This window comes from Gallus gallus, chromosome 28 (genome assembly GCF_016699485.2).
Source record: "Gallus gallus isolate bGalGal1 chromosome 28, bGalGal1.mat.broiler.GRCg7b, whole genome shotgun sequence".
Taxonomy (NCBI): Eukaryota; Metazoa; Chordata; class Aves; order Galliformes; family Phasianidae; genus Gallus; species Gallus gallus.
The window spans coordinates 4,414,238-4,428,659 of record NC_052559.1 but is presented as its reverse complement, the minus strand read 5'-3'; the positions used below and the strand labels follow the sequence as shown (position 1 = coordinate 4,428,659).

General features: G+C 63.6%; 3 protein-coding genes across 5 annotated transcripts; all 3 read right to left on the bottom strand.

The window, feature by feature from the left end:
- Window positions 1–274: 274 nt before the first annotated feature.
- LOC107055358 (proline-rich receptor-like protein kinase PERK2) lies at window positions 275–2,278 on the bottom strand. 3 transcript variants are annotated; one of them, XM_015300083.3, is made up of 4 exons: window positions 2,175–2,278; window positions 924–1,430; window positions 433–578; window positions 275–358 (listed from the first exon to the last, which is right to left on the bottom strand). In XM_015300083.3, the coding sequence occupies exons 1-4, from the start codon at window positions 2,215–2,217 to the stop codon at window positions 311–313; spliced, it is 744 nt and encodes a 247-aa protein (XP_015155569.2). In that variant the 5' UTR covers window positions 2,218–2,278; the 3' UTR covers window positions 275–310. The 3 variants fall into 3 exon arrangements, with proteins under 3 accessions (XP_015155569.2, XP_040509714.1, XP_040509716.1); XM_040653780.2 differs by having other exon boundaries at window positions 442–578; XM_040653782.2 differs by having other exon boundaries at window positions 1,062–1,430.
- Window positions 2,279–3,523: 1,245 nt separating this feature from the next.
- On the bottom strand, window positions 3,524–5,117 carry JUND (JunD proto-oncogene, AP-1 transcription factor subunit). Its single transcript, NM_001396675.1, has one exon. It carries the CDS (start codon window positions 4,941–4,943, stop codon window positions 3,972–3,974), a length of 972 nt encoding a protein of 323 aa, NP_001383604.1. The 5' UTR covers window positions 4,944–5,117; the 3' UTR covers window positions 3,524–3,971.
- Window positions 5,118–7,648: 2,531 nt separating this feature from the next.
- Window positions 7,649–13,994, bottom strand: LSM4 (LSM4 homolog, U6 small nuclear RNA and mRNA degradation associated). The gene is made up of 5 exons (XM_418245.8): window positions 13,936–13,994; window positions 13,764–13,805; window positions 13,567–13,665; window positions 11,270–11,453; window positions 7,649–8,979 (listed from the first exon to the last, which is right to left on the bottom strand). The coding sequence occupies exons 1-5, from the start codon at window positions 13,936–13,938 to the stop codon at window positions 8,891–8,893; spliced, it is 417 nt and encodes a 138-aa protein (XP_418245.3). The 5' UTR covers window positions 13,939–13,994; the 3' UTR covers window positions 7,649–8,890.
- Window positions 13,995–14,422: the final 428 nt, after the last annotated feature.

Genomic DNA, 14,422 nt, shown 5'->3' with positions numbered 1-14,422 from the left:
CCAGCCCCACACCCACCCCCATTACCGGATCGCGCCGCAGCCTCGGCCGAGTGCAGCCGAGCAGAAGGAAGGCGATGTGCGTGCCTGCCCGCTCGCGCCCTCCCTCCAGCCCACTCCGCTGGGAGGGGGGCACCGTGCAGCCCCCCCCCGCCCCGCGCTCCTCCTCCATCCGTGCCCCGGGACCTCCATCCCAGCCCCGACCCCAAAACGCTCGGGGTTCCCCTCCCCCGGGCATTTGACACCCATGGGGGTGCAGCGCAGATGGGAAACCAAAGCCATGGCTGCAGCGTCTTTATTGGGCACGGCGGGGTCACCTGGGGGGGTGGCGGGCGAAGTGGGACTCCTCCGACACTTTGCCCTAAGGGAGGAGAGAGATCGGGGTGAGAGACGGAACCCCCGCCGCCCCCCACCGCCCCCCGCCCCCCCACGCACCATGGGCACCTCATCCAGCCGTTGGAAGCGGGGCTTCCCGCAGCAGCGCAGCCGCACCAGCAGCATGGCCACGGCCCCCACCAGCACCGCCACGAAGAGGCAGACGACCACCACCACTCCGGGGTTGGGTTTGGAGGAGGGCTGTGCTGCGGGGAGAGATGGGTACCCCCGTTACCCAGCAGCGCCCACCTGGGTGCCTGTGTCACCCCCCCACCTACTGCCAGCCCGCAGCACCCGGCAGGAAAGGGGGAGCACGAAATACCCCACCGAAGTGGATGGGGAGAGATTTGGGGCTGTCCAAGGGGACAGAAGCCTCCCCCCTCTGGGACACACAGCCCCCCAACCGCGGGAACGTGGGGGCTCCCGTGGGGACGGGAATCCACGGCAGCACCCAACGGCACCCGAGCACATCCAGTCCCCATACACAGCACGGGAAGGGACAGCGGGCAGAGCACTGCGCAGCCCCCCAAATCCCACCCCGTGGGGCTCACCCAGGCTGCCGGCCCCGAGCAGCCGTGCAGTGCTGGAGCTGAGGGCAGAGGCAGTGCCAGGAGCGGAGCTGGCGGTGGGCACGGCAGAGCTGGGGGTGGGAGTGGGGCGCCCAGGGGAGGACGGGGCGGGCGCCGTGCCTGAGGACCACGTATGGTTGGGCACCGTGGTCAGGTTGGATGGAGCCGATGTGGGGGGGGTGCTGGATGGGGCTGTGGTCAGCGGCGCTGAGCTCGACGCCGTGGGCAGAGGTGGCGTTCCTGCAGGGCCGGATGGAGGCTCAGCTGTTGCAGCGTTTGGGGTCGCAGTTGAAGACGGTGTTGCAGAGGTGTGCGGTGGAGACAGAGGTGCTGCTGAGCTCTCTCTGCCGCGAGTTGTGTCCCATGACGATGTCTGTGGTTCGGCTGTCCCTGAGCTGCGTGAAGAAGTGCTGTGTGCCCACGTGGTGACAGCTTCGGATGAGCCGGGCCGGGGCTGCGATGGTGTTGACCCCTCGCCATGGACCGTCCCTAAGGAGACAGCCGAGCAGCAGGGATGGGGCAGAGCCCGGGGGGCCGCAGCACCTCCCCAGCTCATTCTCCAGGTGCTTTTGTCACGCACTGAGGGAAACGGTGCCCCTCCCAACCCCACATGCAGCTCTCGGAAGGGCAGGAGGAGGCTCTGAAGCCGCTGCAGCGTTTGGCTCAGCAGTGCTGGGGTGACGTTGTGCCGGCGTGGGGCACACACACACACACACACACACACACACACACACACACACACTCACACACACACACACACACACTCACACACACACACACTCACACTCACACACCCTCGGTGGCAGCGCAGGGCTGTGCCAGAGGTGCTCTTATCGCCCCATTCCTGTTTGCACAACAGGAGGAGCAGCTCCGGCCCTGCCCAGGGGGCACCACGCAGACGCAGCGGGACCGGGGGGGGCCCCATGGACGGGTCCCTGTGGACCCCCCGTGACCATGAGTACCACGCGGCGGGGCCTCCGCCGTGCCCCGGGGATGGGCATTGGGGGGACGTGGCTGCCAGCCCCACACCAACCGTGTGCCGCCCCTGTGCCCCGACTGAGGGCTCTGCCCCGGATCCCCCCGCTGTGCCGGAGCACCCACGCACCATCACAGCACGGCAGAGCCCCCCCCGGGGCCGGGCAGACCCCACGGACCCCTCCCACACCGCCCGGTGCCCCGCGGCCACCCCGGCGCCCACCCGGAGCTGCCCGATATCTCCGCCCGGCCCGGTACCTGCCGCCAGCAGGGCAGCACAGCACAGCAGCAGCCGCGCCATGGCCCCCCCAGCCCCGCCGTCCCGCCCGGTGCTGCCCCGGTGCTGCCGGTGCCGTTCTGCCGCCTCCGCCGCCGCCGCCGCCGCCTTTATCTGCCCCGGGGGGGGACAGCGGCGCCCCCTACCGGCCCCGGGCGGTAATGCAGCACCGGGAAGGAGAGCCCCCCCCACCCCCACCCCCCCGCGAGGGCACCGCGGGTGCAGCGGGACACGGGGCGGGGCCGTGGGGATGGGAGGAGGGGGGGATACGGGGATGTTTTGGGGACCTGGAGACGTAGGAACACGGGGATGTGAGGACTCGGGGGGGCGGGGAAAGGTGGGGGCCCGTGGACACGACGGCACGGGGATGTGGGGATGTGGGAGACGGGAATTCGGGCATGAGGATGTGGGGAGATGCGAGCACGGGAGAATGGGGATGTGGGGATGTGGGGCTGCGGCGGGGACGCGAGGCAGGGGATGGGAGGATGTGGGGACGCCGTGCCCGCTGCTGCCCCCCTCCACCCCCGGCACAGCCCACAGCTGCACAGCTCCGGGCTCTCCGCCGACCCCCGGGACGTTCCGTATCGGCACAGCCCGGCCCACACCGGAGCTGGAACGGTTCCCCGCCCCGCCCGGTGCCACAGCGACGGCCCCGCGGCTCCAAAAGCGCTCCGGGAGGAGTCTCATTCCGGGGAAACCGGGGCACGAGGCGGCGGCCCGCGGGGAGCTCCCGGGGAGGAGGAAAAGCTCCGGGGGGGGGGGGGGGGATGGGGAGCAACCGCTGCACGGAGCAGCAGGAAGCGGGGGGGGGGGATGGAGCTCACCCCGAGAGTGCCGAGAAGGACCCCGCCCCGTGACCCCCCCGCAGCGCCGGGGTTCCCTCCCGGGGGATATGGGGGTGTGTTCCGTGGGGGCAGCGCAGTGCGATGGGATTTGGTGATCCCGCCGGGAGGGACTGAGCTCCCACCGGGATCGGATTTCCCCCCCCCGTGACCCCGAATCCCCTCCCCCGCCCCGGGGACCGCCCCCCGTCACCCACCCCGACCCCCAACGGTATCCCAGGGGCTCCCAAACCCTCCCCCACCGCTCCCGGAAGGACCCCAACCCCCCCCCATCCCCGGGGATCCCCATCTCCCCCTCCCCGCCCCCAACGTAACCCCCCCTCCCCCCACCCAAGATGGCAGCCGTTCGCTCCGTTTCCTGCCCGCGCCGCCCCCGCCCTCCCGCCGCCCCTCGTCCCCCATTCCCGGTTCCTCTCCCCCCTTCTCCCCCTCTCCCCCCCCCCCCCCCCCCCCCCCCCCCCGGACGATGCACACAGCGCAGAGGCGGCTCCTGAGCGGCGTTTTTACTGCGGGGCCTCAGTGGAACGCGGCGGGGCTCTGCAGGCCGCTGCCGCTCGGCGCGGGGGGGCCGCGCTCGGGGGCCCCTCAGAGTCCGTTGTGGGGCACAGAACGGGGTCCCCCCCAACGCCCCTCAGTCTTTCGCCCCCCCCCGCCCCCCCATAGTCCGTCGGGTTTTCCTCGGGAGCCCCCCCAGGTCCGAGACGGGGGCAGAAGTCCCCCAGCCCACAGGGGGGCGCCATCAGGAGCCCCTCAGTCCGTCGGGCCCGCGGCAGTCCCCCGGCCCACGGGGGGGCGCTCTGCGCAGCCGCTCCCCCCACAGTCCGCGTTCCTCCCCCGGTTCCCCTCAGTCCGCCGCGGCCCCGCGAAGGGGGGGTGGGGCGGGGGGGGAGGTGAGGTCCGTCGGCCTCAGCGTGGGCCGGGGGGGTCCGTCGGCCCTCAGTACGCCGGCACCTGGTGCTGGTGCTGCGGGAGGAGCTGGCAGCCGCTGTTGACGTGGCTGAGCACCTTCTGCTTGAGCTGCGCCACCTGCTCGCGGAGCAGGCTGGCGGTGGAGGCCAGCTCCGTGTTCTGGCTCTTGAGGCTCTTCACCTTCTCCTCCAGGCGGGAGATGCGCTCCAGTTTCCTCTTGCGGCACTTGGAGGCGGCGATGCGGTTCCTCAGCCGTTTCCGCTCCGCTTTGATGCGCTCCTGCGTGTCCATATCGATGGGGGACAGCGGGGGGCTCTCTCCGAAGCTCGGCACCTCGGGCACGATCTGCGGTTCGTCCTTCAGCGGCGGCGGGGGCGGAGGAGGCAGCCGGGGCGGCGGGGCCGCGAACGGGCCGGGCTCGGCGGCGTAGCTGACGGCGGGGTACGTACTGAGGTTGGCGTACACGGGCGGCTCCGGGGCCAGGCCGGGCGCGGGCAGCTCTCCCCCGCCGCCGCCGCCTCCGCCGCCGCCTCCTCCCGCGGCCGCCGCTCCCCCGTTGGGGCCGCCGCCGCCGCCCAACTGGTTCTGCTTGTGCAAGTCCTCCAGCGCCTTCACGAAGCCCTCGGCGAACTCCTGCTCCTCCGAGGCGGCCGCTTTCGGGTAGAGGAACTGCCCGCTGGTCGGCGTGGTGGTCACCAGCCCGTTGGACTGGATGATGAGGCGCTCCAGCTCGGGCGACGACAGCTTCAGCATCCCCATCTCGGGGGATCCCAGCAGCCCCGCCGTCGCCTCTCCGCCCGCCGCCGCCGCCGCCGCCGCCGCCGCTCCCGGAGCCTTCAGCGCCGCCGCCACCTGCTCGGGCAGCGCCAGGCCGAGCGCGTCCTTCTTCATCATGCTGCCGCCGGGGAAGGGCAGGAGGAGCCCGCTGCTGCCGGAGGTCGGGGCGAAGCCGCTGCCGAGGCCGCTCAACACATCATCATGGTAGAAGGGTGTTTCCATCCTCCTCCCCCGCCCGGCTGCGGGGGAACGGGGCGGGGGGGAGCGGTGCGGAGGAGGGGGCGCGGGGCCGAGCAGCGGCGGTGCCGGGGGGGAGGGGAGGGCGGGGGAGGCGGCGGTGCCACCGGCCGCGGCCCCGCTCCTCCGCGCGCACACACGCGTCTGCCGCCGCCGCGGCCCCCGCGCCGGTTTAAATACGGCGGCGCGGCGGCGGTGACCTCACCGCGCGGCGCTGCCATTGGCTGCACATGACGTCCTCGCGCGCCGCGATTTGCATAAGGGGCGTGGCTCCGCCTCCCGGGGCGGGGGGATCGCGGTGGCGGGCGGCCACGCCCCCTCCTGGCTCCGCCGTCGCCGTGGCGACCGCCGGGGAACGGCGCACAACAGCGCGAGGGCCGCCGGGCTGACGTCATGGCGGGGGAGGGGCCGCACGTGGGCCCCGCCGGGACTCACGGGCACAAAGGGAGGGAGGGGCGGGGGCAGCGCGCCGGGGCCGGGCCTTCCCCGTCCGACGGGCGGCGGGTCGGGCCGGGCCGCGCCGCCGAGCCCCCGCCGCGCTTCGCGCCCCGGTCCCCGCCCCCCCCCCCCTCCCCCGTACCCTCCGCTCCGAGGGGGTGCGGCGGCAGCGGCGGCCCCGCGCGTCACGGCTGAGCCCGCGGGCGGCTGAGGGGGCGGTGCGGCGTCAGCGCTGACGTCACCGCCCGCGTGCGGCGGAGGAGCCCCCCCACGGCCCGGAGGGCGGCGGACGGCCGCGGGGATCCGCACCAACCCCCCCATACACACACACACACCTCCCCCATCGCCCATCCCGGTGCTGCGGCGCGGGGCGGGCGGGGAGCGAGGCCTCGGGGCCGGGCCGGGCCTTCCCGCCCAACCCCATCATTACGGGCGCGGCCTGCACGGCCGGTTCGGGCCTTCCGGCCTCGGGGGGCCGCGGATGGGGCCGGGGACGGCGCCACGGGGCGAGGAGCAGCGCTGCGGGGGGCCGCGACCCACAGATCCCACCGCGTCCCCACCTCAGTCGGTCCTCCGCGGGCCGCGGTGGGGCTCAGCCGGGTCCACACTGCCCCCCATCCCCAACGTGAGGCACTCCGCTCGCGGCTTCTCGTCCCAACGAGCACTTACGAAAGGCGCAGCCCTGCGGTGCCCCCAAACACAGCGTCATCCCGCTGTCCCCGTGCTGCGTTGCTGTGAGCCTTTCCCCTCAGCTCTGTTAAGGTTTGCACACCCCAACGGGGTCCTGAGCTGCACCACCAACCTCCCACCTCAGCACCCTGACCCCATTGCCCACCATATTCCCTGAATGCGATATATGCGGGGCTTGCTTGACGTGCAGCCCAATGCAGGGCCAGCACCCGAAGGCCGCAGCGCTCCCACCTGCCCCGGAGCCGCCCCGAGTCACCGCTGTGGGCTGGGAGGGAGGAACCGGGCCTGGAAAACAGAACCGCTGCCATGAACCCCTATGGGGAGCACAGAGGGGCCGCGCTGCCCCCAGGGCCTGGAACGGTCCAAAACAAGAGGAGAAAAAAAATAATAATAATGAAAAAAAAAAAAAAAACCAAAAAGAAAAGGAAAGAGGAGGAGGAGGGTTTGACGTGTATTTTTAGTTGCTTAGCACAGCCCTGAAGTATTTCGGCAGCCACTCCCTCCGCGTCGCAGGCGGCTGCGGTGTAACTATTCCTGTGCTGCTGCCTCCCCGGCGAGCGCAGCGCTGTGAGTCACCGCGGGCCGGCAGGACACGGCCCCACCAAACGGCACGGCTGGGAGCCGGGGAGCAGGACGGGGCCGGGGGGTCACCGCCGTGGCCTTCGCGCCCTCCCCACGCCGAGCCTGGAGCTGCTTTTCCTCCTCCTGGGTCACCGCAGGGCGCCCGTCGCCTCGCAGCCACGTTTCTGGGGCAGGAAGGGGTTTGGGGAGCACAAAAGGCCGCAGAGCTGTGAGAGGACAGCACAGGATGCTGCCTGCATGCAGGGACCGGAGTGCGCCTGCAGAGGCGGCGAGATGCAGGGGGAGCAATGGGGGGAGCAGTGGGGGGAGCAGTGGGGGGAGCAGTGAAATGAAAGCAGAACAGCAGCAGAGCTCTGCGGAGCGACAGACTGTGGACAAGTCAGAGGCAGAGGTCCCGTCGTTCTGGGGTGCTTTGTCACCTCGGCACAGAGCGTCGCCCCAGCCAGCCCACCGCGCTTCCTCCTTCACGTGGGCAATCTGTAAGGTGGAGTTTGTGTGGCTGGAGGCAGGGAGTAGAAGGGAGGGAAGGGAAAGTCTGACACAGGGCTCGGGCTGCGCTGCACCGAAATGCCACATCGGTGTTTACTCGCAGCGAGTTTCCAGCAGGGAGGACACACGTGCCCCATTCCCAGTGCTGGGCAGAAGGCAGCACGCCCAGCCAGGGACCCGGCTGGGGGAAAAGCACCACTGCAGCCCATTCGGTGCCCATAGGGGGGCCAGCAGGGGTGAGCACGGAGCAGACGTGGGGCTCCGCAGGGCTGGCTGAGCAGCGGGCACAGGAAGGAAAGCGTTGGCAACAGGTTGGCGAGTTATTCCTCCCCCCCACCCTGCACAGGTTGTACAAAAATAGGTGTGTAGAAAAGCACGTTCTGGACTCGTTGTGCCCTCCGAACAGCGGTGATGGCAGGGAGGTGTCAAGGTGGTAATCGGGGGGGGGGGGGGACAAAGCAAACAACCAAACAACACAAAACCAACAAAGCTTTTAAGAACGAGTTACAATATCTGCTTTTACCTCAAAATTAAACTATTTCAGTCACTCTCAGAGTTCAGGCAAGGCCCAGAGCCCCTTTGTCGCCCCCCCCCCCCCCCCCCCCCCCCCCCATACAGACTTTCATTTGGGATCAGCCGTGATTCTATCGGGGTGTGTTTTGCTCGTGGATCTCCGCACCCCGTGGGATGGAGGACTCAGAGCAGCCTGAGCTGAAGGCCCAAAGGACCTTCAGGAGGGGAACACTCCCTCCCTCCCCGAGGGAGAAGGTCTGAGCAGCTCCCAGAAAACGAAATGACAATTAATGGCAGCGAAGGCAATCCCTGCACATCACAAGAAACATGCCTGGCAAGTGCTGCTGTAGCTCAGGAATCAGACACTGTGTCATGGGCACAAGGGAGAGAGCATTCGACGTGGGGAGAAGGAAACCAAGCAGTTCACCTTAACAGCTCAAGTGCCTTCAGGAGGAAAAAAAGAAAACAACCTGAAAACAAACGGAGGAGCGAGGGGCGCTGCAGCCTTTCAGAAGAAAACATAGAAAAGCATTTCCTTTCAAGGGAACTTCTGCTCTGAAGTCAAATTAGGTATACACTAATTGGGAAACCCTCACTCGTCACAAAGCCCTCTTGGAAACAACCCTTGAAGCCCAAAGTGAAATCTGTGCTGGTTCTCCTTTTAAGCCACGGTCAGAGCCGGACTGACTGCCCAAAGCAGAGGGTAAGGAGGCGGCCTGGAAGCTTGTTTTGTTCAAACACAACCAAACCACCCCCATGACCTACAGATCCCATAGCCTCACGGTCAGTGTTTTTGAACCAAAACGCCGTGCCTGTCAGGAATGCAACGCGTTGCCAATGTTTCGAGTATTAAAAAAAAACAAAACAAAGTGAGAAACCAGCCAGCCACACAGCTGAGCCTGATCTCAGATCCCACAGCGTGCAGGAGATCCCTGTGAATTAAACCTGGCGATCCCAACACATTCGGGAGGGCTGAAGTCGGGTCCTTAACTTTTGCTTTGGCTTTTTAAACATGTCCAATTACAGACTGGTTGGCTAAAAGGAGCCAAGAACTTCACTTTAGCAGCTTCAATAGCGAGGGGTTTCCAAACAGCATGATTCGGGCATGGATCGGCTGACGGAGGAGCAGAGATTGAACACTTCTGAACTCACGGCAATCCTGAGGTGATAAAACTGAGGAGCACTGTGGCACTGTCCCTGGCCGGGGCTCATGCAGCCCCTCACTGCTTCGCTGATTGCCTGCCTGGCTTTTTTTCCTGCTGGCCTCTTCCACTGCCCGGTATTCCTCGGCCACGGCCACCAAACACACCTACAGGGTGAGGAGAAAGAGCAGAGAGAGAACAGCATCAGTGTGAGCCTGTTAACATCTCCCACAGCTTCGCTGTTTGCTACGTTTCCCCAGGTGTGTGCTTGTTCTCTAGCCTTTGTTAGAGGCAGAGAGGAGACTCTCACACTTCTCCCTCGCTGATTCCAGAGCCCGTCTGCATTCACCAGGGGCACAGACTCACCTCCTGTCACTGGCAAGCTCAGCAGTACCTCTCTGGTGCTTTAATGTGCCCTCTGGCTTGCTGTGTATCGTCATAAATTCAAGCTTACTTCTTTTGGAAAACGAAACCAGGAAGAGAGACCCAGTTTTAAACCGAGCATCTGTCAGCAGTGGGACCAGCATCACGCTGCACCCCTGAAAGCTGTAAATGCAAACCAAAAGCAGCAAAGAGGGTGACTGACTCAGTTTCAAGGCTGCTCAGGTACAGAACAGAAAAAAATACATCCATGTCTGTCGCCGCCTTGCTTCTGGACAGGGTGATCCATCAGCACGCAGAGGGAGCACAAAGGCAGCTGCACCCGGGGGCTGTGATGAGACCCACACACCCTCATAGCACATCGCTGTGTCCCTCTCTGCCCTGGGAGCTGCTGACCGCCTCCAGCCCTGCCCTCCCAGCTCCAATCTGCTGCAGACAACTGGAGCTCTCTGCTCTGGTTGCTCAGCTGAGACGTGTCTAAACCAGAGAGGAAGAAGATTGCTCCTAACCCTGCAGCCCTTTGGAAGCAGCTGGAGGCCTGCGAGCACCCTGAGAAGCTGAGCAGAGACTGCACTACTTCTGCATTGAGCAAGCCAAGAAGACGAAGAATTACCAGTGTCAGAAACAATAATCCTTTCAACTGCGTGCACAATTATAGCTTTACTTCTGTCTGCTGGCCTCTCAACAAAATTGTCCTGCCCTTTTTTTTTTTTCCCTCCCCTTCATGTCTCAGTAATGAGAGCCAAACCTCTTAGCTAATTAGCAAATGCCGAAGCTTCCCTTTAAAATATTCCATCAGCGAATTTAAGCTGCACATCAAAACAGCAGGGAACTCCACCTCAAACAGAACTCAGCCCCGCTCTCCACAAGGTGGATATTTCCACAGCAGAGAAAATACTTCAGCTAAAACGTTTGTCCAAACAACCACGTCCAAAAAGCTGCTGTGCCAAAGGGAAGGAGGAAAAATAAAAAGGCGCCTTCAGAATCGTAAAGGTCACTTCTGCGTGCTCAGAGCTGCTGGGAGGCAGCAAGGGAGCAGCCAGCGCAGAGGGATTTTCCTCCTGCAGTGCCCCGGGAGCTGTGGATGCAGCTCTTGGTGTGTCCCAGTGTGGCACGATGGCCCCACGTCCCTCCCAGCCATCCTGCTGGGCTCCTCACACACTCACAGCACACACTGCTCATTAAGGGCACTCCGTGGAGACCTGGGGTTCCTTTTAAAACCCAGATCTCCTGAGTTGAACTCGGTTTTGTCATTGCAAGGAAGTTTGCCTGGCATTTAAGCTCCCACGGCAGGCTAAGCCTGCACCGAGGATCCCTGGGGCTGAGCACAGTGACCACAAAGTGAATTGTAAAGACATGGCAGGAGGTGTGAGCACAAGAGAGAAATGCTTCTCGGGCTTCCAGCAGGACTGTGCTCAGAAAGGGCAAATATTTCCCCAGGCTGAAGCGCTCCAAGATAACCCAACCGCAAGAAATGGCACAGGGAAGGCAGAGCTGGGTTGACCTCTTTCTATGTAAGTGGCAATCTTTTGTCAGAAACATGAAATATTAATTTGGAGCAGGAGGAAAAGAAGCCTTCGGATATTTTATGTTAAAAAAAAAAAAAGAAATCAGCAGACCACAAGATCAGGAGTCCCATCCTAATGGGAGAAAAGATGATCTTTTCCTACCACTGGGATGGTCCAACTCAAGTCCAATTTCAGACAGCACAGCCACTTGTTTCCCTCCCAGATTTGAGAAGCTAACAGACACCAGAAGTTTGGTGGGGCCACGTTCTGTAACTGGCCAGGAGGGGCAGAAACAGACGGCTTCAGAGACTCTCTTAAGCTCCTGCCCAGCCCAGGAACGAGGCAGGCTCATCCCTGGCACGTCTCCTTTCTGCTCTTTGGCAGAGGCTGACTTACAAGCCAGACAACACTCACTCAACCTGCACAGGAGCAGCTCCAGCTTCTCATAGATCAACAGCTCTGGGTTGAAAGCTGAGAAGCATCAGCCCTTCCTTGCAACAGAGGTGGAATTTAAAGGCAGGAATTCCAGTCGCCCCTCTCTGAACTGCAAAGCAAAGAGGATCGTTACCTCGTCCAGCACCTCCAACACCACGGCCTTTCTGTTGCTTCTGCTGTTGCATCCCACCACGGCCTCTGCCCTTGGAGACCACCTCTTCTTTCACCATGTCAATTATTTCATCGGGGATCCGAAGGTATTTAATTGTGCTGCCACGGATGTAACACTCCGGCATTCTCCAGAACTTGTCACCATCCTATTGGGGAGCAATGTGTTAGGCTAAGAACAAGACCACGTGCTCTTATGTTGCTTTTGGGCACTTCTTGGGTATTTCCATCACTTCTGGAGAGTGTGACAGATAGAACTGTCTTTTCTGAAAGCATAATCCACAATTAGCTGTGAAATTCCTCTTTTCTCTCCAAAACACGCAGCCCTACAACCTGCCCGGCTCAGGGGGCATTCAGCCAGGAGCCATTGAAGTTTCAGCCTGCCTACAACTGCCTCTGACGCTCACAGAAAATGAAGGAAGAAGAGGCTGAGGAAACAGCACCTTCCCTTCGCTTCTCATACAAGAAGAGAATCGAAAGTGGGACTGGAGAGGGAAACGTGCTAAGTTACACACAGCTGCTGCAAGCAGCAAACTCGGGCAGCACAGGGCAGTTCCAGCAGAGGGGAACGCACAGATTTCCCCTGCAGAAGCCCCAGCCAGAGTCACCTAACAACTGCACTCCTCTGCGGCGTGGATTGAGCAGCAAGGCAGCATCCAGCTGGGTGTGGGGTGCGCCCAGCAGCGCACAGGAACTGCGGCTGTGGAAAATAAGAGCTTACAGATCACGTTAAAATAAACCTTCGGGTGCCAAGTTACAGAGCAGCTGCCTCTGTGTTTTGTTTAAGGCAGTTTCAGGGCTTTGCTAGGACACAGCCCATCAGGGCTTCAGCTCCTGTGGCTGTGGGAATAGGAACTGCATGTGAAAGCTGAACAACAACTGATGTAAGCGGGAGGAGGGATGGAGCCTCGTGCACTCAGCTCTGCTCTGCTGCAGGGCTCGGTTGCACACAGGCTCCTCACAGCTATCACACAGGGACAAAGCGTCCACAATGTCTCAGAGCACGGGGTGAAACCAGACTGCCTCGTTTCACCTCTCCAGGATCAAGCTGTACCCCCCTGCTCCGGAGTTATTTGGGGCAACGCAGCATGCACAGGCAAGTCCCGCGTGCGCGAGACAAGCAGCCTTCTTCAAACAGGCACCCAGCAAACCCCACCCTGCCTGGATCCGCCCGGCTGCACTTTGGCTCTCTGTGCAGGAAGGGATGGAGCCAGGTCCCCAGCTTCCTCGTTCCAGCTCCCCGGGTAAACAGCTGCCGCCGCTCCGTGCCATCTAGTGGCTGATCCCCACCGCGCCACCAGGAAGGCTTCCAGCAGCACTGCGGGGGTATTTGGGGGTGGGAGTGAACTGCAGACCACTCCGTGGGAATAACTGCTGAGGAAGTGCTCTGCTCCCAGCAGCACAAAGCCGCTTTCTGAGGAAGCAGTGTTAAAGGCCAGCATCCCCTGTTCTGGAAGTATTAATAAGGCTTTGCCACTGCCACCTCTTCCCACAGAACTTATCTGCCACACCAATTTATGGATCTACACATTTTTAGGGCTCACTGCTCTGCCCTTAAGGTCCTTCTTAAACCTTTGCTTGGTTTTGTTTACGTGCAAACATCTCCCTGCCCCAGCAGCGTAGGCCAATACCTTCCTGCCGTGGGTTCAACAGGCACGGAAAGGCTGCAGAAGGGTTTTCTGGAGAAGAAGGTTTTCCCTGACAGCCTCTCCCACAGACCTCTGATGTTCTCAGGCACAGAGAGCAGCAGCAGCGGGAACGTGGCCAGGCACAGGCTGGCAGGGACAAGACCAGACACTTCAGGCTGAGGTCAGAGCTCAAAGCACAGATCCCAATCTTCTGGAGCACCTTTGGCCATGGGCAAAAGTACCAGACGAGGCACAACCCGGGTAAACAAGAGGCCCTGATTATTTCTGATGTGGAGTTACAGGGCGAGAGGCGGGCGCTGATGAAAGCCGGTGCTGAGCTTGATGGGACTGCATGGAGCAGGCATGAGGATGCAGCTCAGCACCGGGACAGGACCCGTCATCAGCCCTCCACACTGAGCGCCCTCACCCTGCCCTGCTGCTGGGCTCATTTGTTTGTCACAGCTCACAAATAACTGCGTTACATTCACACTCAGGGCAAAAGCAATACCCACAGAGGAGTGAGGACCTCTGCGAGTTCCACTCAGCTGCAGGGCTGGGGATCGGGGGCTGCCGGCACCGGGGGTCTCCGGGCACGATGGGGGTCCCAGCACCGAGCAGCCACACTGCTCCTTACCCGTGAGGTGCAGATGACCTCCCGCAGGTTGATGTTCATCCAGTTGTCACAGCTCACCAGGTGCCCGTTGTACGTCTCTCCATTCTTCAGCTCCACCAGCTGAAAGAAGCGGGGGTCACCATGCAGGCACTGGGCCCGGCAGGACAGCGCCGAGCCCGAGGCCACAACGGGAGCGGGACGGGAGGGCCGGGACTCACCATGGGGTGGTTCTGCGCCGTCTTCAGCAACGACAGGGGCAGCTGCGGGGAAAGAGAGAAAGGCCTCAAGAACCGGGACACGGGGACTGCCTCGTATCCCCACGCAGGCCACCCGGGGCGCCGGGGAGTCCCAGGCCCGCCACCCCCCGGCCCGGCCCAGGCCCGCACTCACCATCGTGCCGGAACCGCGGAGCCGCCGCCGCGCCGGGCGCTGCCGCTCAAACCGCCCCCGGCCTCGCGCGGAGCCAATCAGAGCGCGGCGCGGCCCCTGCGGAGCCAATCAGCGCGCAGGACCCGGCCTCGGCCGTAAAGCATCGCCGAGGCTGCCGGTCCGCAGCGTCACGACAGTGCCGTAAATTGAAAAGCGGGGCGGGAAGCGGCGGCGCTCCCAGTGTGCCCGTTCTGTTCCGTTCCTCTCAGGAGAACCGGCACGAACCCAGCAGGACCGGGAAAGCTGGGCGTGAAACCACCGTAGCGTTCTGCACTGGTTATACCAGCCCAACGCCGCGCTTCGCGATAAGCCTTTGAGGCGCTCTGGGCTCAGTCACTTCCGGGCCGCTCCACCTCCGCTGCCGCCCCAGGAGCTCAGGAGGCCCCAGAGTTGAGGCGGCCTCGCTGACCATCCCCCCGGCCTCGCATTTCCCGCCCGGCGGCGGAAG

Coding starts and splice junctions, on each gene's coding strand:
- LSM4 (XM_418245.8), bottom strand. Junction 13,666..13,763: donor CGGCGCAGAACCACCCCATG/GTGAGTCCCGGC, acceptor CGCTTCTTTCAG/CTGGTGGAGCTGAAGAATGG. Junction 11,454..13,566: donor AGGTCATCTGCACCTCACGG/GTAAGGAGCAGT, acceptor GCTCCCCAATAG/GATGGTGACAAGTTCTGGAG.
- JUND (NM_001396675.1), bottom strand. CDS start 4,943: ATGGAAACACCCTTCTACCATGATGATGTGTTGAGCGGCCTCGGCAGC.
- LOC107055358 (XM_015300083.3), bottom strand. CDS start 2,217: ATGGCGCGGCTGCTGCTGTGCTGTGCTGCCCTGCTGGCGGCAG. Junction 1,431..2,174: donor TGCTGCCCTGCTGGCGGCAG/GTACCGGGCCGG, acceptor CTGTCTCCTTAG/GGACGGTCCATGGCGAGGGG. Junction 579..923: donor GCTCGGGGCCGGCAGCCTGG/GTGAGCCCCACG, acceptor CTCTCCCCGCAG/CACAGCCCTCCTCCAAACCC.